The sequence below is a fragment of the Musca autumnalis genome, unplaced genomic scaffold (genome assembly GCF_047663935.1).
Source record: "Musca autumnalis isolate F117 unplaced genomic scaffold, ASM4766393v1 scaffold_2, whole genome shotgun sequence".
NCBI lineage: Eukaryota > Metazoa > Arthropoda > Insecta > Diptera > Muscidae > Musca > Musca autumnalis.
In genome coordinates, this window is record NW_027411755.1 from 176,976,993 (window position 1) to 177,004,761 (window position 27,769).

General features: G+C 36.0%; 2 protein-coding genes and 2 long non-coding RNA genes across 12 annotated transcripts in view; 2 read left to right on the forward strand and 2 right to left on the reverse strand.

The window, feature by feature from the left end:
• mtsh (mitoshell) overlaps nt 1-21,261 on the reverse strand; it is a 56,040-nt gene extending 34,779 nt beyond the window's left edge. Inside the window, exons 1-5 of one of the 3 annotated variants that reach the window (XM_073970069.1) lie at nt 21,126-21,261; nt 2,845-3,017; nt 2,414-2,650; nt 1,679-2,116; nt 61-106 (exon numbers count right to left, since the gene is read on the reverse strand). In XM_073970069.1, the coding sequence (XP_073826170.1) occupies nt 61-106; nt 1,679-2,116; nt 2,414-2,650; nt 2,845-2,872 (749 nt within the window). In that variant the 5' untranslated portion in view covers nt 2,873-3,017; nt 21,126-21,261. Of the gene's footprint in view, nt 1-60; nt 107-1,678; nt 2,117-2,413; nt 2,651-2,844; nt 3,018-3,110; nt 3,194-21,125 lie in introns of those variants that run through there. The other 2 variants (XM_073970067.1, XM_073970068.1) reach the window with 2 other exon arrangements.
• Nucleotides 5,165-27,769, forward strand: part of LOC141394917 (uncharacterized) — a 146,027-nt gene continuing 123,422 nt past the window's right edge. Inside the window, exons 1-2 of the long non-coding RNA XR_012410519.1 lie at nt 5,165-5,353; nt 5,623-5,839. This is a non-coding gene — a long non-coding RNA (uncharacterized lncRNA). The remainder of the gene's footprint in view (nt 5,354-5,622; nt 5,840-27,769) is intronic.
• On the forward strand, nt 5,855-8,857 carry LOC141394914 (uncharacterized). Its single transcript, XR_012410516.1, has 3 exons — nt 5,855-7,321; nt 7,389-7,472; nt 7,556-8,857. It is a non-coding gene; the product is annotated as an uncharacterized lncRNA (long non-coding RNA).
• The window catches only part of LOC141394910 (ATP-binding cassette sub-family G member 1), a 127,228-nt gene continuing 121,250 nt past the window's right edge, over nt 21,792-27,769 (reverse strand). For all 7 annotated transcript variants that reach the window (XM_073970070.1, XM_073970071.1, XM_073970072.1 and 4 more), the window contains 7 exons: nt 24,323-24,561; nt 23,958-24,250; nt 23,715-23,883; nt 23,550-23,650; nt 23,330-23,485; nt 23,007-23,215; nt 21,792-22,933 (listed from right to left, as the gene is read on the reverse strand). In XM_073970070.1, coding sequence (XP_073826171.1) covers nt 22,795-22,933; nt 23,007-23,215; nt 23,330-23,485; nt 23,550-23,650; nt 23,715-23,883; nt 23,958-24,250; nt 24,323-24,561 — 1,306 coding nt within the window. In that variant the 3' untranslated portion in view covers nt 21,792-22,794. The remainder of the gene's footprint in view (nt 22,934-23,006; nt 23,216-23,329; nt 23,486-23,549; nt 23,651-23,714; nt 23,884-23,957; nt 24,251-24,322; nt 24,562-27,769) is intronic.

Consider the following 27,769-nt stretch of genomic DNA (forward strand, 5'->3'; position numbering starts at 1 on the left):
AGTTTGTTTTATTTTTCATGTTTAGTTAATTTATGTATGTGTTTGAATTTTAAAACTTACTCTGGATGCAATGGTACGGGTGAATTACAAAGAGAGGTACTGGGTTCTGAAAAACATACTTTAATGATTTTATATAATTTTTTTATATACAGTTAGGCAAGAAATGTATTGCAAAAAGCAAAATTGTAGAAAATTTCATATGAATTGTTCGTTTATGGCAACAAATTATGTAAAAACTATACGGGTTTTTGTGCAAATATCTTGCTATAGGTCCTTACAACAATATTGCGTCAAAATATGCAAAGGGTATTTGCGATTTATGACAAATACGGTCAAAAATAAGGATTAACTACTATTTGGGGGTGACAATAAAAGTATTGCAAAAATTACCAAATCGATGGTTTCTTCGAGAATTACCAAAGGTGTGTTCCTTAATGAGTTGTCTATCCACTTTGAACATTCATTGGAGCATTAATAAGCTTAGTTAAACCAAAAATTAAGGCTCGGTATGTTCCACTCTAGGGATACTGTTCCCCAATTTTTAGTAAATCTTGATCCTTCGTTGGAGGATGTTTTTGGAGTTTTTTTTCTTAAATTGGACCCAAACATTTTATGAGGGTTGATATCAGGATGTTGGCCAGATGTATTTAAGAGTTTTGTGTTGTTATAATACATCGGCAATTTACACAAATAAGATTAACATGTCATTATCTGGTCTTTGGAATGGTGGTAGTTGACTTTGCTGGAGCTTTCGGGATCGATTTTTCTGACTTTCAGACTAATGACTATTAAATATTTCTTAACGATATCAGTGGGGATGTCTTCCTAATAATTATTATATCGGTGAACCCAATTTCGCATACTATTTTCCATGGGAAAGAATATAGTACCCAAATATTCGGTATTCCAGCTTCTCCAGTAGCGGTTTAATTTCCATATTTGATGGGTTTTATTGGATTTGGCGCAATTTTTTGGATTAATTATGATAGCAGAGGATAATATCTATCCACTTAGCAAAAATTAAATCATATCAATACCATTGGGAGACTAAATAGTGCTCTATCGTAGGTCGTTCCAAAATACTACACTGGTGTAAATTTTTTCCATATACTTTCCAGAGGTATTTCGATTTTCTCAAAGCCAAAATCGGACTGTTTTGCATTGTTCCATTATCCTACAATACATATTGGGTCAAATATTCATTCTTTGCCTACTTGCCTGTGGCCTATTCGTCATGGTTTATTGTTAATATGGTCCCATGCGTTTTATACCTGTCTGAAGACCCTCCAGGACGGCATTTTTTATCACTGAACTTTATTACATTCAATACTGTTATTCTATTATTAGCCGCAAAAGTCATAAAAATGCATAATGACCGCAAAAATTTGCAAAAATTTTATAGTTTTATAGTACTGATTTTCCCTTTGCAATACTTTTATTGTCACCCCCAAGTAGTAGTAATTATTTTATTTTTGACCGTATTTGTTATAAGTCGCAAATAACCTTTGCCTATTTTGACGGAATATTGTTGTAAGGACCTATAGCAAGATATTTGCACAAAAAACCGTATAGTTTTTACATAATTTGTTGCCATAAACGAACAATTAATATGAAATTTTCTACAATTTTGGTTTTTGCAATACTTTTCTTGCCTAACTGTATTTTAATTCTACCGTACCTTTATTATCCTTTTCACTCTTATTAGAGGATGGATAACAAAATTTTCCCAAATTTATTTTGCTGCCCGAGTCGTACATGGAATTTAAATTCATTGGAGAATTTTGTGACACACACTGAATTTGAATGTTAATCTTATTGGAATCGTTAGACAGATTTTGATTAGTTGAGGAGGTGGTATTTCCCGAATTTCCATTGACATTACGATCTTGTTGCATTTGAATTTGTTGCTGACTTGCAACCGAAGATGATGAAGTACTTGAAAAAGTCGAAAGTGGTGAGCCAGCAATACTACACTGTTGTGTACCAGGAAAAATTGGCACCGTTGTTGCTGTATATGGACCAGTTGCTATGGTCGCGTATGGCAATGTCATATTAGCCGCCGGTATTATTGGTGATATAAATGTGGTTGTACCAAAGGGCCAAAGAGCATGCATTTCTGAAAAGTTCAGGAAATTTATTGAGGACTTTTAAAAAATAAAAATTTTAGGACTATTTGAGGTTATATTTTCTTTTAAAACTACATTTTTAAAATCCGTTTTTCTAACAAAGGTAAGCAATTTTCCAAATAACACAGATTTTGAGGAAAAAATATTTATCTAAAAAACGTGTATTTTTTAAGAAATTTTTCTAAAAAAACTCAGATTTTTTAAAATATTGTTCCTTAAAAACAGATTTTCAAGAATATTCCTGTATTTAATTTTTTATTATGCCCCCCTTTCTTCACTTTACTCACCTTGACTCATTATTGGCAATCTTAAATGATCCATGGTATGTTGTTGTTGTTTCTCTAATGTGGAATTGAAAATAGTAGCAGCGTTTATGAAATTCTGATTGGTATATTTAACGTCTTCGCCATTCACAAAAGATGAGGAAGGAAATTGTTGTTGTTGGTTGAAGTCTGGACTTAGAGTTGCATTTGATTGCTGTTGTTTTCCTGAAGATGTGTTTCCGTTGCCCAATATTTTGCGTACTAGATGGACAAAAATTAAAAAATGTAATTAGTTTTGTGTGAGACTTTGACAAACAAAGTAAAAAAGAAACAACTTCACGGCCTACTATACCATTTCATTCTAACCTAAAATCTATCTGTTGAGCTACAGTTATCTGAAATGTTTTACGAAACATCTTATTTCTTTGTTTTGTCTAGATATAAATGCAACTTACATTTAATATTGCCAATTTGTTGAGACATTATTATTTAATTAGCTGTTGAATGTTTGCTAATTCATTTGCGCCAAAACCGATAGGAAAGGGAAATTATCTGTTGTTGTTTTAATGTAATGCAACCGTGCGATGTTGTTGCCTTTGTTGAGACTTCCTTCCTCTAGTTTTGCGGGCTATAATACAAATATTAAGATATTTATGATTTCAGGATATTAAATTCTTTTATTAATGGAAATATAACAAATATAATTAAAAAGAAACTAAACAACAAACGGAAAAGAAAATAATTTTAATAGACTATGAGCGCGTCACTTTTGAAAGAGAGCGAGTTGTTATGACTATTGTGAATGAATAAAGATAAAATCTTCAGTGTTGCAAAAAGAACTTAAACAAGTGGTGTATCTGCTAACAACTCGTTGTGAATGTCCTTAAATAAGAGGGGGCCCTAAAAGAAAAAGAGTATGTCTTGTGCCAGACTAAGAACATTTTCATTGTAAAATCTTTGTCATTTTCTTCTAAAATGTCATTGACGTCTACACACAAAACATTTTCATATGAAAATTTGTATATTTTAATTTTCCCTCATTGCTTTGAAAAATACGAATTTAAACACAATGAATAATTTCAGATTACAGAACCTAGTCTCGGAGTTTCACCCTACTTACGTATAAACTCATTTTCACGTTAATGACATTTTCATAGTCTGGTACAAAACTATTCAATTTTGTCTTTTATCTAATTTGCATCAAGAAAATCTGTATTTATTTTTCAAATAGTTCTTATTATGCGGCCCATACACTGTAGGCATATAGGACAGCATTTGAAATAGCATTAGCATGGCACAGTTACCAAGGTAATGGTGTCACACCAGCTGTTCCAATATGACAAGTCAAATCCCTTTATGAAAAAATAATTTTTGTTGCGATTTCCCCAACAACATATGGTAGAAGAAATATAAGGTAAAGTTAGTCTATATTTATATTAGGCAATTTTCCTTGCGGCAATTGTCATTTTGTAGGAGAGAGAGGTGAGGCATATGGTAACCCTTTGCCTCTCAGTACCCTCTCTCACCAACAAACTGACAATTGCCGCAAGGTGGTAAAAGAGAAAAGTGTCAAAGTTGCTCAAAATTGCTCTCTCATGAACATTTTTACCAGAAAAGTAAAGGAACAGAAAAATTGTATATGTGGCAGCAATGTCAAAAAGAAACATAAAAAATCTATTTTCGTCTTTTATTTCACAGTTTTTAATTTAGTTTTGTCAGCTTTCGACTTTTTCTTCTGTTTATCGTCCATTTTCTTTTTCATTGTGAAATAATCGTCAAACAAAAGGCGAAAAATCAGTTCTGCCATTTTTTACCTGCAGAAATCTTCCTGGTAGCCTGTGGTAGAAGAGAAAGCCATTTTCGCTCTCACTCCACTCTCACTCTCTTAAAAATTGCTTCCAGTTTTGCCACTTTTCGGGGTTAAGGAACGCTTTGCAGGTTAAAAATGGTAACAAATGGGAAAAATGGTAACCTCAGGTAAGTAAAGGAACACAGCTAATTTTTCATGTTTGATTGTATATTTTGGAAACCATGAATAAAAATTCGTTACATTTTCAATTTGTTTCCACATCATTCCACTAAATGCATAATTTCTCGCAGAAAGTAGAATTCTTGCAAAAATGTTTGGGGTCGCTGGAAATTCATTGAAAAAGGAGATGCTGGTTCAATCTTAACAAAATACCTCACATATTAACAAACCTTGTACCGCCTCTATAAGCTGGATTTTATTGTTTGGCTTGTCGTTCGAACTTGAAGGAGATTACATATCATTGATATGAAGAAGTCTTCCTGGGAATAGTTTTTTTTTTCGAAATCATATATTTTTTCCTCAAAAAATATGTATCCCTAATGTACATCGAAATAGAAATAAATATATAAAATGTCGTATGGAATTTGACAATAACGTTACAACCCAGTGCAGTCAGCTGTGTATTGCTGTTACCTTTTATTGTTCTACTATGCCAACAACATAAAGGTAGAATTAGACGTGACATAACAATAACGCCCTAAGGCGTTACAATGAAATTTTTCATAGTCTGGCACAAGACATACTCTTTTTCTTCTACTTATTTAATGACATTCACAACGAGTTGTTAGCAGATACACCACCTGTTTAAGTTCTTTTTTGCAACACTGAAGATAAAATTATCTTTATTCATTCACAATAGTCATAACAACTCGCTCTCTTTCAAAAGTGACGCGCTCATAGTCTATTAATTATTTTCTTTTCCGTTTGTTGCTTAGTTTCTTTTTAATTATATTTGTTATATTTCCATTAATAAAAGAATTTAATATCCTGAAATCATAAATATCTTAATATTTGTGTTTTAGTCCGCAAAACTAGAGGAAGGAAGTCTCAACAAAGGCAACAACATCGCACGGTTGCATTACATTAAAACAACAACAGATAATTTCCCTTTCCTATCGGGTTTGGCGCAAATGAACAAATTGGCAATATTAAATGTATGTTGCATTTAGATCTAGGCAAAACAAAGAAATAAGATGTTTTGTAAGGGCGAAACCTATAACTCTGCGTGTTGCGTGTGCGTTCAAAAATACAAAAACAAAATACATGTATTTCAAATTTGTATATTTCAGATAACTGTAGCTTAACAGATAGATTTTAGGTTAGAATGAAATGGTGTAGTAGGCAGTGATGTTGTTTCTTTTTTTCTTTGTTTGTCAAAGTGCCACACAAAACTAATTGAATTTTTTGATTTTTGTCCATCTAGTACGCAAAATATTGGGCAACGGAAACACATCTTCAGGAAAACAACAGCAATCAAATGCAACTCTAAGTCCAGACTTCAACCAACAACAACAATTTCCTTCCTCATCTTTTGTGAATGGCGAAGACCTTAAATATACCAATCAGAATTTCAATTCCACATACATAAGAGAAACAGCAACATACCATGGATCATTTAAGATTGCCAATAATGAGTCAAGGTGAGTAAAGATCGACGTACAGTGGGCGTGAAAATAAAGCTTACACCTCTCAAAGGGAACAAATTTCCTTTACCGACAGTTTGCAATTTTTTTGTTTTCAAAATATCGTAAGTTTCTTTTAATAGCCGGCCTTCGCCCGGAAATTTGAGACTTTCTCCTATGGACAGGGGCCAATCTCGGGAACGGGAACAAAATTTTCTTTTAAATTAAAATTTTTCTTTAAGTAACAAGGGATTTTTCGGAACTTCAGAGGCTCATATCTCGGGAACTTTAAAAAGTAAATCAATTTTAACTACCCCACTTTAAAAACTTGTTGTTTTTAGAATTTGAAAATAACAAATCTGTGATTAAGCTGAGTCTTTGTTGCGGTGCCTCACAGAAAGAAAGTCCCAAATCCGAGGGCGAAAAAAAATTTTGCGTGGAGGGGCCTTAGGGTGTAGCCTTTTTCGCCTGCATGGCGGCTACGAACCATGAGATTCCACCAGCTCCCATTATGCGGTAGAGTTGGGGGAGCCAGTGGTAACTACAGTGAACACTCCCGGGATGGCAGGCCACTGTAATGCCTTTCATGACCTGCCGTGTTCACATTTTTGTTGTTTTTTTTTTGTAATGGGGGGGAGTTAATTTTTTTTCCCAAAAATTTCGTGTGTTTAGGGTTTTTGTTTTTATCGTTGGGGTGTCCATTTTTTTTGTTATACACCCTTTGGAGTAAAATTAAGGGCAACTGGATTGTCATGCCTTCAATCCGTTGCCCAAATTAAACACAAGCCGAAGCCGCCACATGTGAAATACAGAAAACACAAGTATCGAACCACTGGTATGGCAAAATAAGCCAAGGAAATATTAGCCATCCCAGAGGGAGATCTTGATTGTTTCCTGTAGTCCATCATTGGGGGCTGCACCTAAAAAACCAAGGCTGAAAAGAAAAAACAAATATTAATTAATAATAGAAGAAAAAAGAAAAAAATTGGAACGATACCGCCAGTCAACTTATGCGTGTTTTTTCTTTTTGTTGTTTATCTCTGGTTTTGACATTTTGATCAAGTGGAGAATTTACAATCTCCAATTTTAGGCAGTGTTCTGAATGCTAGTTGAACCCGTGTTGCCAAAACAAATATGACTGAGAATTTTAGGAAACGGTTTTATCGGCCTAAAATGTGCACAAACTAAGGTGGCACTCTCTTAAAACAAGTCCGGCGAAAATTAGGGCTCAAATGTTGCAAAGGTTTTTTTTGCTAATTAATTGAGAGGGGGACGACTGGTGGTAGGAAAAGGGACAAATCTAGTGGGTTTGCAAGATGTCGAGTAATGGAAAGGAGCCATTTTTACGACCGAACCTATAAAAGAGAGCATTTTCAGAAAAAGGTTCAGTTGTTTAGTGGTGTTGAGCAAATTAACCTATCCGTGTAATTAAGAGCGTTTTAAACAATAAAAGTGAACGTTTTTTAATAAGATATCTAGAACATTTTTAATATATCAAAGGTAAAAATTTAATGACAGTACGTGTAAATCAAAGGAAAAGGTGTTAACATTATGTTTAAATAATTAGGTGACGAGGAGAAATTTAATAGAATAGAGTGGTGACGTGGTGTTCGAGCCGTGTGAATTTACCTAAACCGACAAACAAAAAAAGGTACGAGCGTTAAGTGCTAAAAATATAAAAAAATATGAAAATTAAAATTAGTTAATTTTTTCCTTTTTTTGTGGGTTCGGCAGGTCGGTGTCAGGTTGGAGCACATAACGTTATCTTGTGGTCGATAGTGTCACTAACTCTGGAACATAAGGTAGGAACACAGTATTGCCAATCATCATTGAAAATAAGTGTTACCTAATACCATCTGTGGGCAAAACCCAAAACTAAGAATTAAATCTCCGCTCGTGGAATCCTAGCCCAGCACCCTAATCAATTTATTGGAGACACCCAAATTAATTGTTATACCCTGAAGTCTCCAATTCATTTCTTGCCAACACCGTGGTCTGAAATCGTCATAAAACGACGTAAAAATATACTAAGCTAATTGATGGTGGAAATTTGTTCTCGAAACAGGTAGTTGTCGAGAAGTAATGAGGATACCACTTTGTGAGACGTATAAGCGTATTGTGGTCATTATATGACCCCAAGGATGAATCTTTGCCCAGTTAAAATCTTAAAAGAAAATATTAAACCCTTTACTTTTTTATTTATTATTCAAACTTTTATCTGACATAACATATCTTTAATTATTTATTCTGCTTGTTTAGTATATTATATTTTTTATTCAGTATATTTATTGTTTATTAATATTATTAATGTTTTAATTAGGTTATCAAGTTAATGTTTGCTTGTTAAGTCCAGTTTAAATGTCTGTTGTCGACATTCTCGTGAGCGAGATTATTAATCCTGATAATTAGGCCCATTACATGTCCGATATTAGAAAAGAGCTCTTTTTTTAGTGACATTAGGGTGGGTAGATGTCAGAAACCTAGATCTCGTGATATCGAAATGATTGATTTTGATTATCCTTATTGGATGTTTGTTTTGTATTAGTCCCAAGGACAAAAAGGAAACATTAAACTGATCATTTTATTTGGTCAAAAGACCGTTCGTTTTAAATACCCCTTTTGTTAAACAATCACTATATTGATTTTTTTCTATCTTCAAAAGAGAAACTTTAGCTAATGAAAACAGTTTTTAATTTTATTTTTTTTTTTATTCATAAATTATTTTATTTTATACAAAATTATAATCAACAAAATATTTAATTATTAAGTCCGACATAAATGTTAGTTTTAGAATCAATTAGAATAAAAATGACTTGATGTATTTTTTGGAATCAGAAATCATGATGTGCTAAATTGATTGGAAGGGGGACATGAAGGTGAGGTAAGTGGTGTGGCTGTGTGCGGGATTAGGGGTCATCTGGGAAAGAAGGGCAAAGGTGATCAAGGTAGGGAGGGCGGCTAAGCTGGTCCATGGGCCAGTGGTTAGTATGGATTGTGGTGGTGTCCAGTAGGTGATAGTAGATTGTTCAATGTTGTTCTCCAGTTGTTTATTGTTGATGTTCCTGGGCCAGATGTCGGGATGGGACTCACCCCAAGGGAGTCGACGGAGTTGGCCGGCGCTATCAAGGCATCATTAGGCCGCATCTAAGGGACACATAACAGTATGGCGCCCAAACCAAAGAAACCTTAGTGTTTGTAGACGTTAGGAAGTGTATACCATCGAAACACTTGGAAATAGACCACTAGAAAGAGAAAGAAATAGACCAACATTACAACTTTGCGTCAGGAACAAGCAATTCAGCCGTTTTTGTAGCCATTCTGGACAGGTGCCAGAATCTGATGTACAGAAACTGCTGGAAATGGTTGTTTTTAGACAAGATTTCAGTGATGAAAAGTACATACCAGAATAGGATGTGGCACGGAAATCTGAGGGTTTAACGTTTTGCACAGAATATCCTGGGTAGTAAATTAGATTAGAATCAGATTAAGATTTAATAGTGATCCAGCTTCAAATATTAGGATATCCGCTCTGGAATCAAACTAGAGGTCAGTTGTATTCAAATAGAGGAACTGAAAGCTGTTGACGTCAACGTTCAGAGGCGCATCAGTGCATTTATTAAATCGTGTTTTTTTGTTGTTGTTTGTTTGAATGATCCATCACAGTCCAAAACCATTAAAATAGCCTGAAAACCGCACACACTACTCCTCATCCGAAAATGTCCTCCTAAAAAGATGTATAAATAGATTTGACACTTGATTAAGCGTTTAAAAAAAAAAAAAAAAAAAAAAAAAACGACAAACTAGTAGAAAGCAAGAAATTGACTGACGAGAAAATAAAACTTAGGAAAGTGTAATGAGTAGAGAGACTAGGTCCCAAGCAAAAAAGAGAGATAGACCCACTTTATTCGACCTTAATAGAACCATAGATAATTCGGAAGGAAAGAAAACGAAGAAAGAGTCTGAAATGACCGAATCAACCCCAACAGGTGGCATACATTTCAGGGATTTATCCGACACCATAAACGCCAGGACCCCGATTATGGATACACCACGTCCTGCGTTAATGCAGACCGGAACAGAGCAACCACGTAATGTCCCGAACACTGATCAAATCAGGGCTTTAGAGACCTCTGTCCATTCCGTTCAATCGGAGATGGCTGAGATTAAGAAAGCATTAGGAGAGTTATCAATCACGATGCAAAAGATAGCCCAGGGCAACGTCGATCGAGAAAATACCACCGAACAGGTTCCGAACACTACCTCAGCTCAAAATGCACAAAATCAAGACAGCAACAACATTTTGAATCCAGTTCCGGCCAATATAGGGACCAATCAGGACCCACCAACTACTTCTACCAATTCCCAACAAACAAACAATGCTTTTCAGGACAGACCACTCCCTATCGAAGAAACAAAAGGGTTGAACATAATTCGAATAAATAAACTAGGACTAAATTTTGATGGGAGTCCAAATGGTATTGGGGTTGAAGACTTTGTCTTTAGATTGGAGTACTTCCAAAAGCAATATAGGATACCATGGACAGAGATTATTCGTGATTTCCCTCTCTTAGTTTCCGGTAGAGCCGAATCGTGGTTCTGGTTATTCCAGAAGACTAATCAATTTCACGATTGGGAAGATTTGAAATTCTGCCTATTAAGTCAATACCAATCATCTCGATCGAATTTTGAAATTGTCACGGATCTAGCTCAAAGAAAGCAACAGCCAAACGAATCGGTAGACAATTTCTTTCAAACAATGGCTAAAATCAGAACCAAATTGGTTCAACCAATTCCTGAAATCGATATGATAAAGATAATGAAAAAGAATATAAGAGAGAGCATAGGAAGAATTGTTTACCCGATACCGGTTTCCTCAGTTGAGCAACTCCGAATAGAGTGCAATGAGGCTGAGAAGCATTTTTTGAGACGGGAAAACAAACCAACCTTCACAACAGCACGCCCAATCAGACAGGTCAATGAAATTTATGAAGAAATGGACATGAGAGGAGACCAGTCCTATAGGGAGGAAGATTTTGAGGTGTCGGCTATTCAATTTAACCGAAACCCAAATCCTCAGCTAATTTGCTGGAATTGTAGGAAGACTGGGCATGGGTTTAGGGAATGTGAAGAAACCACAAGGTCCCTATTCTGCTACAAGTGTGGCAAACCTGGAACTACAACTCCAAAATGTAGCGTTTGTCAGCAGGGAAACTGCAAGAAGGGCGTCGAGAGAGAAGGGGGCTCACGTCCGAGTTACAACCCCGGAAACTAATGATATCCCATGATAATGATAAACATCATATCAATAACAATAGTGAGATTACACAAACCACTAATGAATCTTCATACGCCCAAGAAAGGCATCTAAAATCGCTTGAGGAGCGTCAGAAAAATTATGACCAAATTAGGGAAAGAATCTTCGGGGAAGTTGAGGTCCCACTGTGCACCAAAAAGGTCCCCAAAGTTCGTCAAAAGTTTGCAGATAAGAGAAAAAAATTCAAAATGATTATCGAAGCCATAAACAGAACAATTCAAGTTAATGACCCTAGACCTTTTGCCGACGTAGAGATCGAAGGAATCCAATTGAAAGGATTACTGGACTCTGGGGCTTCAGTGAGTCTAATGGGAAAGGGCTGTAGGGAAATTGTAGAGATGTTAGAAAAAGAAATAAAACCCATCTTCTCCCATGTTAAAACGGCTGCTGGTAGTCAACACCGGATAATAGGAAAAGTATTTTTAAACGTCTCATACAAAGGCGTGGAAAAAGAAATCGAGTTGTATCTCTGCCCTGACTTAGAGCAAGAGATCTACTTGGGGATAAATTTTTGGAAACTATATAATATTGCCCCGGAAGTAGTTAAAGTCGATGAAATGAATGTAGAACAGATACATAAGGAAATGGTTGATGGGGAGAACTACAAATTAAACCCACATGATTTAACTCCAGAACAACAACAAAGGCTAGATAATGTAATCAAAAATTTTCATACATTCGAGGAAAAAGGACTGGGAAAGACTTCGTTAGAGAGGCATTCCATAAAATTAGTTGATGGCGCTGAACCTGTAAAGGATCGATATTACCCCATATCGCCCGCAGTTCAGGCTATCGTATATGAAGAAGTAGACAACATGCTTCGGTTAAATGTCATAGAGGAAAGTGAAAGTCCCTGGTCCAACAGGACAACTATAGTTAAGAAACCAGGTAAAAATCGTTTCTGCTTAGATGCCCGAAAACTTAATAAATTAACGATTAAGGACGCGTATCCGCTCCAAAATATAGACGGCATCTTAAGCAGAATCGACGAAACCTATTTTATCAGCAGTGTTGATCTAAAATTTGCATTTTGGCAAATTGAATTAGATGATGAAAGCAAAGCATACACAGCGTTTACTGTCCCCGGCCGCCCTTTATATCAATTTAGGGTAATGCCATTCGGCCTTTGTAATGCGGCCCAACGCTTGTGTAGGCTGATGGACAAAGTTATACCATCACACTTGAAAGAGAATGTTTTCATTTATCTGGACGACCTGCTGGTTATATCCAGTGACTTTGACGATCACCTACGTCTTTTAAACGAAGTAGCAGAGTGCCTGAAGAAAGCCAATCTCACTATAGGGCTTAAGAAATCTCAGTTCTGCTTCCGCGAATTGAGGTATTTGGGATTTATAATTGGCGATGGGAAGCTAAAGACAGACCCCGACAAAGTAAAAGCTATTAAAAATATTAAACTACCACAAAGCGCCAGGGAAGTTAGAAGCTTTTTAGGGACAGCGGGATGGTATAGGCGTTTCATTAAAGATTTTGCCACCATCTCCGCACCGCTTACGGATACACTAAAGAAAAGTAAAAAGTTTGTAATACCTGAAGCAGCTATTAAAGCATTCGAAGCATTGAAAAAGGCTTTAACATCCGCGCCAGTTCTTCGCCATCCTGATTTTTCTAAACACTTTTACATCCAATGTGATGCATCAGAATATGGCATTGGAGCGGTGTTATACCAATTAAACGATAAGGGGGAGGAACATCCCATAGCGTTCTATTCCCAAAAATTGAATTCCTGTCAACGCAATTATAGCGTGACAGAAAAAGAATGTCTAGCAGCTGTGATGGCTATCAAAAAGTTTCGACCATATGTCGAACTGATGCCATTCACAGTGATTACAGACCACGCTTCACTAAAATGGTTGATGTCCCTAAAGGATCTAACCGGAAGATTAGCTAGGTGGTCACTGCAACTGCAGGCCTTCAACTTTAATATAGAGCATCGGAAAGGAACCGAAAATGTCGTAGCCGATATGCTGTCGAGGGCCCCAGTTGTAGATGTTAGCGAAATCACTAAAGAGGACTTTCTAGATTTTGAGACCCTAGAGTTCGAGAGCGAGGAATATTTAGACTTGATCAAGACGATTAACGAGAATAAGGATAAATTGCCCGATTTAAAGGTAGAAAACGGGTATGTTTTTAAAAAGTCACTACCCCATGTTACCGAAAATGAGGAGCTCATGTGGAGGTTATGGATCCCTTCCAATCTAACCCAAGAAATAATAAGGAAAGCCCATGATTCGCTCACATCGGCACATGGTGGTATTGTAAAGACCCTGGAACGAGTCAGAAGATTCTTCTATTGGCCTCGGATGACTGTACAAGTGCGAGAATATGTTAGGAACTGTCGGCTGTGCAAGGAAACCAAAGCTAGCAATCAGCATATGATGCCCAGTATAGGGAAAGAGGTGGTAACTGATAGGCCGTTCCAAAAGCTGTACATTGATTTCCTAGGAAAATATCCTAGGTCAAAGAAGGGTAATACCTACATCTTCATCGTTGTGGATCACTTCACCAAATTCACCTTCCTCAAAGCTATGAGAGAGGCAACCACAGGAAACGTAGTCAGATTCCTCGTCGATGAAATTTTTCATAAATTTGGTGTTCCTGAAGTGATCCACAGCGATAATGGTGCACAATTTACCTCCAAAACCTTTGAAGAATTGATGGACACCTATCAGATAAACCACATGAAAACGGCCATATATTCACCACAGTCAAACGCGTCGGAACGTGTTAACCAGTCGGTGATTAATGCCATTCGGACATATCTCGATAAAGACCACCGAGATTGGGATATGTATTTATCCGAAATAGAATGTGCATTAAGAAATTCTATACATACTTCGACTGGTGTGACACCGTTCTTCGCGTTGTTTGGCTTTCATATGTATTCAAGTGGTTGTGATTATAACCTTGCAAGAAAGCTAAAGTCCTTAACCGACCATGAACTCAACGGTTTAGATAGACCAAATAAACTAGAACTTATAAGAGATAAGATTAAAAACCATTTGCACCAAGCGTACAAAAAAAGTTCTGAAAAGTATAATAAACGAGCACGGGTGGTAAAGTTTCGACCTGGACAGGAAGTGTACAGGCGAAATACAGTCCTATCCGACTTTTCTAAAAACATAAACTCAAAATTCTGCAAGAAATTTTTGAAGGCTCGAATCGTGAAACCCGTTGGACAAAATATGTATGAGTTAGAGAATATGCAAGGGAAATCTATCGGTATATACCATGTCAAGGACATAAAGTATTAGTGCAATATAGAAACAAGATCTGTGATAGACAAGTGCAATATTAGATTTAAGTTAGCTTTAATTATATGTCGTGCTTGTCCCATCCATAGATTTACTTCTATAGTGCAATACAATACTACGTCTGTGATATATGCCAATGTACTTGATTTTAAGTCCAAATCAGTAATAATTTCCCTTCATTTTATACCATACCTCGTAATTATATCTCTACTCCAGAATTATACTAGCTTTTTGATTATACCAGTTTTAATTTTACACCCTAGCTTTTATTTATATGTATATATTATATTTCCCTACCCTATCTTGTAATTATACGCTCTATATAAGAACTTACGCGATAGTCCACATCCATCGAAGAGAGCAATTAGGTTCCCAATCGTTCTCAAGTCCATACCGGACAACCTAGAATGAGACACAAAGTAAGGACTTATATGATGGACCTTGAACACTATACTTCCCTAATGCCAAATTATGTCCTTAGCCCGGCTGAATCTCAGGGCGTGAGAGTTCCCCACGTTGGGTTTAATCAACGACATCACATAACCCATAGCCCCCGCACACCAGTCCTGACTGCATGCTTGGTCAGCCCTGGAGTTTTGTTGCGGTGCCTCACAGAAAGAAAGTCCCAAATCCGAGGGCGAAAAAAAATTTTGCGTGGAGGGGCCTTAGGGTGTAGCCTTTTTCGCCTGCATGGCGGCTACGAACCATGAGATTCCACCAGCTCCCATTATGCGGTAGAGTTGGGGGAGCCAGTGGTAACTACAGTGAACACTCCCGGGATGGCAGGCCACTGTAATGCCTTTCATGACCTGCCGTGTTCACATTTTTGTTGTTTTTTTTTTGTAATGGGGGGGAGTTAATTTTTTTTCCCAAAAATTTCGTGTGTTTAGGGTTTTTGTTTTTATCGTTGGGGTGTCCATTTTTTTTGTTATACACCCTTTGGAGTAAAATTAAGGGCAACTGGATTGTCATGCCTTCAATCCGTTGCCCAAATTAAACACAAGCCGAAGCCGCCACATGTGAAATACAGAAAACACAAGTATCGAACCACTGGTATGGCAAAATAAGCCAAGGAAATATTAGCCATCCCAGAGGGAGATCTTGATTGTTTCCTGTAGTCCATCATTGGGGGCTGCACCTAAAAAACCAAGGCTGAAAAGAAAAAACAAATATTAATTAATAATAGAAGAAAAAAGAAAAAAATTGGAACGATACCGCCAGTCAACTTATGCGTGTTTTTTCTTTTTGTTGTTTATCTCTGGTTTTGACATTTTGATCAAGTGGAGAATTTACAATCTCCAATTTTAGGCAGTGTTCTGAATGCTAGTTGAACCCGTGTTGCCAAAACAAATATGACTGAGAATTTTAGGAAACGGTTTTATCGGCCTAAAATGTGCACAAACTAAGGTGGCACTCTCTTAAAACAAGTCCGGCGAAAATTAGGGCTCAAATGTTGCAAAGGTTTTTTTTGCTAATTAATTGAGAGGGGGACGACTGGTGGTAGGAAAAGGGACAAATCTAGTGGGTTTGCAAGATGTCGAGTAATGGAAAGGAGCCATTTTTACGACCGAACCTATAAAAGAGAGCATTTTCAGAAAAAGGTTCAGTTGTTTAGTGGTGTTGAGCAAATTAACCTATCCGTGTAATTAAGAGCGTTTTAAACAATAAAAGTGAACGTTTTTTAATAAGATATCTAGAACATTTTTAATATATCAAAGGTAAAAATTTAATGACAGTACGTGTAAATCAAAGGAAAAGGTGTTAACATTATGTTTAAATAATTAGGTGACGAGGAGAAATTTAATAGAATAGAGTGGTGACGTGGTGTTCGAGCCGTGTGAATTTACCTAAACCGACAAACAAAAAAAGGTACGAGCGTTAAGTGCTAAAAATATAAAAAAATATGAAAATTAAAATTAGTTAATTTTTTCCTTTTTTTGTGGGTTCGGCAGGTCGGTGTCAGGTTGGAGCACATAACGTTATCTTGTGGTCGATAGTGTCACTAACTCTGGAACATAAGGTAGGAACACAGTATTGCCAATCATCATTGAAAATAAGTGTTACCTAATACCATCTGTGGGCAAAACCCAAAACTAAGAATTAAATCTCCGCTCGTGGAATCCTAGCCCAGCACCCTAATCAATTTATTGGAGACACCCAAATTAATTGTTATACCCTGAAGTCTCCAATTCATTTCTTGCCAACACCGTGGTCTGAAATCGTCATAAAACGACGTAAAAATATACTAAGCTAATTGATGGTGGAAATTTGTTCTCGAAACAGGTAGTTGTCGAGAAGTAATGAGGATACCACTTTGTGAGACGTATAAGCGTATTGTGGTCATTATATGACCCCAAGGATGAATCTTTGCCCAGTTAAAATCTTAAAAGAAAATATTAAACCCTTTACTTTTTTATTTATTATTCAAACTTTTATCTGACATAACATATCTTTAATTATTTATTCTGCTTGTTTAGTATATTATATTTTTTATTCAGTATATTTATTGTTTATTAATATTATTAATGTTTTAATTAGGTTATCAAGTTAATGTTTGCTTGTTAAGTCCAGTTTAAATGTCTGTTGTCGACATTCTCGTGAGCGAGATTATTAATCCTGATAATTAGGCCCATTACATGTCCGATATTAGAAAAGAGCTCTTTTTTTAGTGACATTAGGGTGGGTAGATGTCAGAAACCTAGATCTCGTGATATCGAAATGATTGATTTTGATTATCCTTATTGGATGTTTGTTTTGTATTAGTCCCAAGGACAAAAAGGAAACATTAAACTGATCATTTTATTTGGTCAAAAGACCGTTCGTTTTAAATACCCCTTTTGTTAAACAATCACTATATTGATTTTTTTCTATCTTCAAAAGAGAAACTTTAGCTAATGAAAACAGTTTTTAATTTTATTTTTTTTTTTATTCATAAATTATTTTATTTTATACAAAATTATAATCAACAAAATATTTAATTATTAAGTCCGACATAAATGTTAGTTTTAGAATCAATTAGAATAAAAATGACTTGATGTATTTTTTGGAATCAGAAATCATGATGTGCTAAATTGATTGGAAGGGGGACATGAAGGTGAGGTAAGTGGTGTGGCTGTGTGCGGGATTAGGGGTCATCTGGGAAAGAAGGGCAAAGGTGATCAAGGTAGGGAGGGCGGCTAAGCTGGTCCATGGGCCAGTGGTTAGTATGGATTGTGGTGGTGTCCAGTAGGTGATAGTAGATTGTTCAATGTTGTTCTCCAGTTGTTTATTGTTGATGTTCCTGGGCCAGATGTCGGGATGGGACTCACCCCAAGGGAGTCGACGGAGTTGGCCGGCGCTATCAAGGCATCATTAGGCCGCATCTAAGGGACACATAACATCTTACCCCCTGTTTTTGTAAAAAAATTTATTCTTCTCACACGAATTGTCAAATTTTGTAGATCGATTTACTCGCCTTAGCGCAAATCTAGACTGCTGATTTTTAAATGAAGAATTCTTTACTAAATATGGAACGAGTCTACGAAAAATTGGGTCTGTATGTCATGTGGGGGCAGAGCTATTGATGCCGTAATTATTACGAAAATAGACGAACGAACAAAAATTAGTTACAAAAACAGGGGGTTACTTTAAAAATAAAAAGGAAACACACATCACAAAAAACTGCCAAAGTGAATCTACATTTTTTTACTCCGATTAAAAATTTTCCTTTATGTTATTTAAAAAAAATAGTAAAAATTTGTAGATTTTCCAGTACTGCAAGAATCTACTAATTTTTACTATTTTTTCGATAACATAAAAGAAAAAATGTTATCGTAGTAAAAAGTAGTAGCTTCTTGCAGGTTCTGGAACAGAGCAATACTCTTTAAACCCTTAACTCAAATTGTTCCGACATACGATTGTTAAATTCGTTACAAACTTAAAAAGTTCATATTATTCTATAAACAAAAATTATGTTTGTCTAATAATTAAAAAATGCTTACACCATTTCGAACATTTTGAAGAAAATGTGCTTATTAGTACAATACAACACAACGTTTGACTCCATTCACTTATGCTCTGTTCCTTTACGTGCCTGAGGTTACCATTTTTAACCTGTAAAGTGTTCCCTTACTTTTAGTAGCATACAATTTATATGATAGCAGTTTACCACTTTTACCATTTTCTGCCACTGCTACCATTTTTAAAAGTAAAGGAACAGACCATTAAACAATCTATAGGTCTGTCTGGTTACCCTAAAATTTGTAACAATTTGTACCAATTGTTGCTGGAAGTCGTCTGTTAACACAAAAAACCAGCAAAAGAGAGCAATTCGAGAGAGACATTTTGACAATTCTTTCACTGAGAGTTTGCCAATTCTTGCTGGACAAATTTCTTCTAGCAAACATTTGCAAGTCTTCTTCTTCCTGAAAACAATCAATCATCTGTTTTTAATTTTTCGTTGATTTATGTTTGTGAAAATAAAAAACAATTTTATTGCGGAAATAGCAAGTCATATTGTATTATTTTTTGTAGAACAAAGTTGCGAGGTCGAAAAATCTATTTTTAGGTCATTTTCTTTTTTAATTTTTAATAAAATACACATTTTTCCTTCCATTGGTTCCTTCATTGGCCGACAAATTGTTCTGTTTTGGCAAGTCAGCTGATTGCTTGCTGGTTTTTGCTGGGAAGGTGTCTGTTTACTTTTTATAATTTTCTAGCAAAAGAGAATAAAAACTCCTTACTCTCTGAGAAAGTTCTTGCTGGACAATTCTTGCTGGAAAAGCGCGTTTTCAGACGATAAGGTTTGACTGCTCAAAAACGTGGTTTCCGTTTTGACTCTCATTCGTAATTTCCACATCTAGTGTTGCGTTTTTGAAGTCATTTTATACAAGCGTACTTTTTGAACGAAAAGAAGTACGATTTTACATAAATGTACCAAAAATATTTATGTGTGTATTGTATTTTAACATTTTAAAATAGAGTAATTCTTGTAAATTCCACAAAATCAGGAAAAACGAATGGGTTAAAATTGTTAATAACGAATACCGTAATAATTGTTAACACCTGAGGGTAAGAAGATTCCTGCGTTACCGGCGTAAAATTCATACATTTTTTATTTCAAAACATTTAACATTAATTGAAAAAATTTCAATCACGATAAAATAAAAAATAAATAAATTTTACAAAATCATAACATGTACATATGACACAATTACCCAGGTAGTGGCATCGTAAAATTTTGAATATGTTATGTCAAAACTTTCTTAATGTTTTTGGGGAAAATACAACAAAAATAATTTTTTTTATAAAGGGATTTGACTTTTCATATTCGATCAGCTGGTGTGATGCCACTACCTGGTAGTTCTGCCATGCATGTACATGAACAAATTTTTACACAAATTTATTTCATTAACTAATTTATTAAAAAAGTACTTATGTACGTTTTCGTTCACTTAATTCCACATTTTGTTTCAACACTGGCACAATTTGCGAATGAGAACCAAAACGGACAACGCGTTTTTGAGCAGTCAAACCGCATCGTCTGAAAACGCACAAACATGGCACAATCATACAGGTACCCGCTTCAGCCCAGCTGATGTACTGTGAGCTGTCAAAAAAGTTGTTGTAATTGAAAACACAAAATTAAAAAACAAAAATTTAAAAGAAAAACTGTGAATTTTTGACTGATTTTTGTTATAATGTGTTTATTAATAACAGCCTAACAAAACTTTGTTGAAAAAAATGTGTGAATCGCTTTATTTTTGGAAAACATTTTTGACATTTCACAGTACTGAACTCGTTTTTGTTGTAGTTGTTTGCTGATGCATCTACCTGGTAATTGTGCCATGCGCACAAAGTAACCAGACCATTGATGCTCAAATTATTTTGCTCATTTGACTCTCTGAGAGTGTCTTTCCTTTGCTAAACCACCGCAGATGAGAAAAAAAGAGAACGTGTGTTGTTGTTGTAGTCACGTTAACGTATATGGATGATCTTGGCTGAACCAGACAGACTTCATAAATTAATGCAAGGGTGTTGAATTAGGGGATTTGAGCCTTCACTTAGCTAATTCAAAAACCGTGAATATGCATTTTGTATTAGCTTTGTTCCTCTACGTTCATGGTACAAATACACAGGTAGCCGCATCGGCAATTGTTGGCAACATAAGATGTCAAAATTTGCAATCAATTCAATGCGATCAGTGTCGCAGTGGAAACCAACAAAATACAATCAAAACCATGGCACAATCATTCAGTTGTCCGCATCAACATCAGCTGGGCTGTCAAAAAAGTTGTTCTAACTGAAAACACAAAATTATAAAACAAAAATTTAAAAGAAAAATTGTGAATTTTTGATTGATTTTTGCCGTAATGTGTTTATTAATACCTAAATAACAAAATTTTGTTGAAAAAAATTATGTATATCGCTTTATTTTTGGAAAAAATTTGACATTTCACAGTACTGAACTGGTTTTTGTTGTAGTTGTTGGCTGATGCATCTACCTATTAATTGTGGCATGAACAAAACGAAAACATGTGTGGATGTATGAGTGAAATAAAAAGCAACCCCGTCACTCCGGAGACACGCCAAGGAAAAGAAAATTGTTGGTGCATTACGCAAACAGTACCTATAGCATTATTATGATTATCTTTTATCGCGTGTGCGGACACTTCTAAGTGAGGCCTGAGTCACTTAAGAATTGTTTATCTGATGATTATAGCTGTGTTCCTCTACTTACCTGAGGTTACCATTTGTTACCATTTTTAACCTGCAAAGCGTTCCTTAACCCCGAAAAGTGGCAAAACTGGAAGCAATTTTTAAGAGAGTGAGAGTGGAGAGAGAGCGAGAATGGCTTTCTCTTCTACCACAGCCTACCAGCAAAATTTCTGCAGGTAAAAAATGGCAGAACTGATTTTTCGACTTTTGTTTGACGATTATTTCACAATGAAAAAGAAAATGGAAGAAGAAAAAGTCGAACGCTGACAAAACTAAATTAAAAACTGTGAAATAAAAGACGAAAATTGATTTTTTATGTTTCTTTTTGACATTCCTGCCAGATCTACCATTTTTCCGTTCCTTTACTTTTCTGGTAAAAATGTTCATGAGAGAACAATTTTGAGCAATTTTGACACTTTTCTCTTTTACCACTTTTACCATTAAAAAAATAAAGGAACAAAGCTATGATTTGATGTAACACCTTCTTATTCCACCAAATTCAGATTTGTAAAAGGTGACAGTTGGTATGCACAAATATGTAAAAAACATACCGTGTAGAACACCCTTAAGTAAGTAATGTGAAAGTGGTATTGAATGTTTAGGGACCCTGAAGACTTTATCCTCGTCCTATTTCAGAAACTGTCTTTCGATGGTCACCTAAGCAAGTTGAAAATGAAACAACAACATATTTGTTTGCATTCAATGCTTTATATTTTCTGTTCATCTGAAATTCATTCGTTATATTGTGCATTATTAGCAGTGCAGTTTTGTTTTTCTTTTACAAAATTCATTTATAAGTACATTACAAAATTAAAAAAAAATGAAACTATATGCCTACTAAATGTATGTATACATACTTGTATATATTTAGTTTTAAATAACAAGTTATCACAATCCATAATTAACCATAATTACAAACTAAATGTAAAATATGCCGGCCGCTATACCCTTTACTGTGGTAAGGACTTCAAGTGAAGCTCTAACATTTGAAATCCCTGATAGCGGCATGCTTTCAAAACTAATATTTGTTACTATTACTACTACGACTTATTATCTAGAAAAGCCCTCACAATTAGATTAACTTACTATATAAATGTCGACTATGTTCTTGAGATATACATTTGTGTTAAAGAATGTTATTTTACATTGGAAATTTTTTTAAATTAACTGAATAACAAAAACAAATATAACCCCAAAATAAATTAACAGCCACATTTCTTGTGATCGTTCACAGAGTGATTTTGCAAAATGTATATACATACATACATATAGATTCCATATATAAATCTTTGCTGTACTGTATGCAGTTATTATATTATATTTTTGTATCGTGATTCCTTCATTCACGTCAGGTCCGTTTAAATATAAGGCACTTCTATTAAAAAGAAATATCCTGAGTACTTAAAGAAATGTGAACTCCTTCATAGTGTCCTGAGGACTAAATGGTTTACATATCGCAATTCATATATAATACAACATTCCATTTTTTTTTTAATTTTGTTTTCGCCAATTAATTTCTAATAAACATTATCCCTAAAAAATTAAGCGTTTGTCTGGATACCTTGATATCATTAATAAATTTACAAAAATTTTACGATTTTGTATATTTCTACTAATACTAATTTGTGGCATTTGTATTGTGCGGCCTTTGCTCACCACCAACAACATTCTAAAGTATCACCGCTCACACACTATTGATGTTTTACTTGACGTTTTAGTGTAAAATAGGCACATGATTTAAATGTCACCAATTGCAGCACCAACATTCCCAAATTCAAGTCATAATTGCCATTTTCCATGCCGAAACTTTTCAAAACTGTTGCAGCGTTTCTGTAAAGAGAATACAAGATTAAATAATGTATACAAATTGAATTGTTTAATAATATTTTTGATAGAAACTTACTTGAAATGACAATACAGAACATCTTCGGGACATATCGTATCTTGTCGATTGTTTGCATACATGGCTAGCACCATATTTTCTAGGCCATAGCGTAGTGGTGATATATATGATATCATGCGCATAAAGTTGGACATATGGGTTAGCAAAATCAAAAATCCCGAGAAGATCATCATAAAGCAGGTTGTAACAGCTCCCACAAATGTGCCATTCTGAAATAAAAAGAAGAGACCAGAAATTAGACAAAATTTGGCTAAATTAATGAAATAAACTATAGAAATAATTAATGAACAAATTAAAGAATTTTTTAAAACCTATATACTTACAATGGGGTTCAAAATCGTCCCCAGAAAAATGCCCAAGCCATCGGCGCATATGGTCAACATCATACATGATAAGATCATTTTTACGAAACGATCCAATTCCAACGGCTGATCAGTCATAACATAAGCAATTGTTATATAAACCGATGATAGGATGATCTAAATAAAAATAAACATGTAATTAAAGTGGAACAGCAATAACAAAGCAAAAATTCGAACATACATGGACGGGAGTTGAGGTTATCAATGTGGCCAAATAAAAGGTACGCAATTTGTACCAATTATTAAATGATTCCTTTTTTATGATGGCAATTTCTTGGGGAACTGTAACAAAAAATTATGGGTGAATAAATGTTGACCAGAGGCCGCAGGATATTATCATACTTACATCTCAAAACTGCTGGCATTATGGTGGTATACCAAAGATACAGGGTGTGCACCAAATACGAACCGAAATTTGATACTTGTTTGTCGGCATTTGAACCGGAATCACCAAAAAGTAAACCAATAATAACGGCACAAAGAATGTGCATCAATAGTTTTATGTGGGTAAGAGACTGAAAAGGGAAAAATGGAAAAAAGAGGTTACAAAGGCTTGGGTTATTTAAAGGTATCTACAACTACTACTTACCCAATCACGAAATATTTGTACATGACAACGGCCGATCAACAACCATAGACGCATCCATTCCGGTGGTGGATATAAATGATCATTGTTAGAAAATGTTTTGGAGGAGTTTAAAACTTTGCCATTGGTCGTCGCAGTGGTGTTGCCGTTAATACCTGAATTGGCCTCAACAATTTTATCACTGCCCATAATTGCAGGCCTGCTGCGATTATAGTCATGACGCCATTCTGGTTTTTGGGCAGCTTCGGCCAAAGCCATTGTATAGTCTCCGTAATCGCCGTTAACGCACTCAAGTACTGGAAACCAATGGGAAAAATGTAAGATTTTTTTCATTTCTTTGAATTCATTATAACCTCATTCATACTTACAAAAATCGGCAGGATTGTGATAGGCTGGACATTCTAAACCCAGCGATTTAAAATAGTCCACCGTTCGATCTGGTGTTCCCTGATAGGTACAATAGCCCTGACTCATCACATAAATTTGATTGAATAAATTGTAAATATTTGAGGACGGCTGATGTATGGTACAGACAATTGTGCGACCGTGACTGGCCAATTGTTGCAGCAGTTTTATCGTATCAAAGGAACTGGAACTGTCAAGGCCGCTGTAAGAATCAAAATAACGGGGAAGAAGATTAGTCGTTACGTAACAATTTGGAAAGATGGAAAACCTTCGAATATCAACAAAAAAGAAATGTCTGTCCGATGGTCGGAAAGCAGCGTTAATTCTTGGTAAAATCGCCAAGACTGCTGCAAATGTTACATGGTGCACGAACGGCATGAGGCGAACAAGCTCACTTATACTAAAATCTCGCTAAGAGGAAGAAATTAAGCAAAACTGCCTTTTCAACAATAAAACAGCTCTTCTACCAAGTCATTAATGAAAACCAGCGGATTCCGTTCGAGAGGTAGCGAACGCTTCTCGACGTGAGAGTACTCCTTTTCAAAGCGATTCACGAAGCAAAGCTTTAACCTTATCTACCAGAATTCTACAGAAAATTTTTCTGTGATGCTGTGATTAAGCAGTAGCACCAAAAACCACTTCGCAACCAGTCCCCCACACCGAGATTTTTGCCAACGTATCTCCATTGACGCCTTGTCCAACAGCCCAGTTTGGTCCACCATAATCAAGTTCATCGGATTGTTTTGTCACTACAGACGAATATGTCATCAATGTCACAACCAGTCACCGTCAGCGTGACCGCAGGATCTTCTGGAATGAAGAAAATAAGTCTAGAACCTTCCAGATGAGTAAAATGATCGAGAAGACCGGAACAGGGCCGCCATCTATTTATGCCGAGGTAGCAAAAAGGCACTACAAGTACGAGCGTTGCCATGCGGTGATCGACACAAATAGAGGGGCTGGTAGGCTACCCAAAAATAATCAAGAGGCCATCGAAAATATGGTCAACGACAAAATATTGGAACACATACTTCACTTACGTGGACCAATATAAATAGTCAGCAGTGAGCTTGAGGGGACCACTTTATGTAGAGCTGCAAAGAAAGTCAAAAAACTCCGTCCACTTTCTCAGAAGTGGCGAAGAAGAAAGGAGCTTCCCAGATTCACATGTCCCCAATAAACCTGGTCAAGTCCAACACGGAGAAGACTGCCGATGTTATCCTTTGACAGAGAGCGACAAGGTAAGCTCGGACATGAAGAGAGTTAGCGAGACCGTAGAATCTTCTGGAGTGACTCAGAAAATAAGTCTAAAACCTTCCAGAAAAGGAAACCGGAGCATGTCCGCCATCTACTTACTTCTCGTACGTGGACCAATATAAATAATCAGCAGTGAGCTTAAGGGGGACCTCTTTATGTCCAACTGGTACCCACATGCGAATCCGCAGCCTCAGGGAGGTAGTCATCAGTTTAGGAACTATTTGTTAAGGTGGCAAATTGAAGCTGGTGAGGACAGACAAAATACCTTATCTGACCAAATCGGCGGTATACGTCAAGGGCTATGGCTGCAAATTCGAGACAATAATCTTCTCGGGAAAAGTTACCCATCAAATTTTTCCCTTCTTTTTGTGTAGGTCCCTTGGTACTTGTGGTCGAAGGTACTACTACAAACACACAACCTAAAGGAGAACAGGAAAGCTTTGGGAGAAATTTAGCTTGACCCAACCATCAGAAACTGGGACCGACCCTGACTACGAACACCACAGCAACAGCGCAGTTAACTCCACCGGAGCGCATGCTCAAAGTCTTTGTTAAACAAAATAAGACCTTGGAAGTGAATACATGGGAAGTCTTTCACAGGGAGGAAAAAGAGGATGGCACACTCCTTGTGATGGGACTTGGGAAGGAGAGGAGAATGATGATCAACAAAACAGCCAGGAGTTTTTGAACACACGCAAGAGGGAGACAAACCCGTCAGTGACTCCTAAGAAGCTCTCTTACTAGAAGATCTATGACTGAAGTCATCTAGATAAGCCTCCAAGGAGTGAAAAGGCAAGGAAAAAATACAAAAACCCCAACGAGGACTAAACAAATGAACTTCTGTTGTTGAGTAAAAATTACATTAGTGGAACGCACCTAAACAAAATAGGTTGTTGTAGAAAACAGTGAATGCAGAACATGCAGAATAGGACAACGAAACTATCTCTAGCATTGCCCAGCCTTTGCAACTATAAAAACCAACTCCTGGGAAATGACACAATACAAGAACTCAACCAAATTAGGGCAAACGACGAGTTTAAGACCTTAAGAGGTTATGTCAATGGCATATCGCCTTCTCTTCTCAACCTAGCCATCGTAAACGAATCCGCAATTGATTATTAAACTGCAAAACAATTAAAATTGGTAGTAGCAACAACGCTGATTTTCTTGGAAGTTGATGTACGTTTGGAAGAAATTTCACTATGGGCAAAATTTTGCAGTTGACAAAAATTTTGTGTGGGCGGTATCCTTAAAAAGTGGTCCGGTATAGTCCGTATTCGAACCAGATCTATGTCTGGAAAATTATGTATTACGATGTGCAAACTTTGGATCAAATCGGTTTATTCGTTCGATATTTATCATGCGCTCCAACTAGCCAGACAGACAATGTTCACGTAGGAACATTTTTATTTTCTAATAAACATAGTGAATGTCTTGGTGAGCGTTGCGTGTGTAGTGACAAGGGCTATTATTTAGTTAAACAGGGATCTATTTTTAATACAGTCCACTTGAAAAATATAAAAATGCGGTAAATAGACCGCCTTATCGTAGGTGATCGTTTGAATAAAATGTGATTAGAATTTTCAATGCCAATGTCTGAGTTAAATTGCTGGAAGTAATCTATGCTGCAGACTGATAACCATGTGTAGCTAGTTTGCTTTCCACATGCGAGATAACAAAGTATGTGAATGACCTCTCCACAAGATTGTATGGCAGATGCGTTCGTGCAAATTTGTGCACTGCCCCCCCCCCCCCCCCCCCCCCTCTCTCTTACACACTAGTCTAAGTTATGTTAAGTCATATTGTAATACTTAGTTCTTAAGAATATTTTTAGGTTAAATATATCAGTGTACTACAAGCATTTAAATAGAATCCACTTCGTATAGTTTCTTGGATCCCGGCTTATCACACAATTTGATGTCGATTTAGTCATGTTCGTCCGTCACGTTTTCATCGTATCAAAGTGTATAGCCACTGTTAACCTAAAACATGTAGGTATACAAAATAATACGCTGCACTATTTACTTTTTATATCAGCAGTTAAAACAACTTTACAAGTTTCCGACTTGTTTTACTTGGCAATAAATGCTAATCAATGTCAAAAAGCTGTAAAATTTTTAATGACCCCAAATCACATTGGGTGTTTTGCAAAT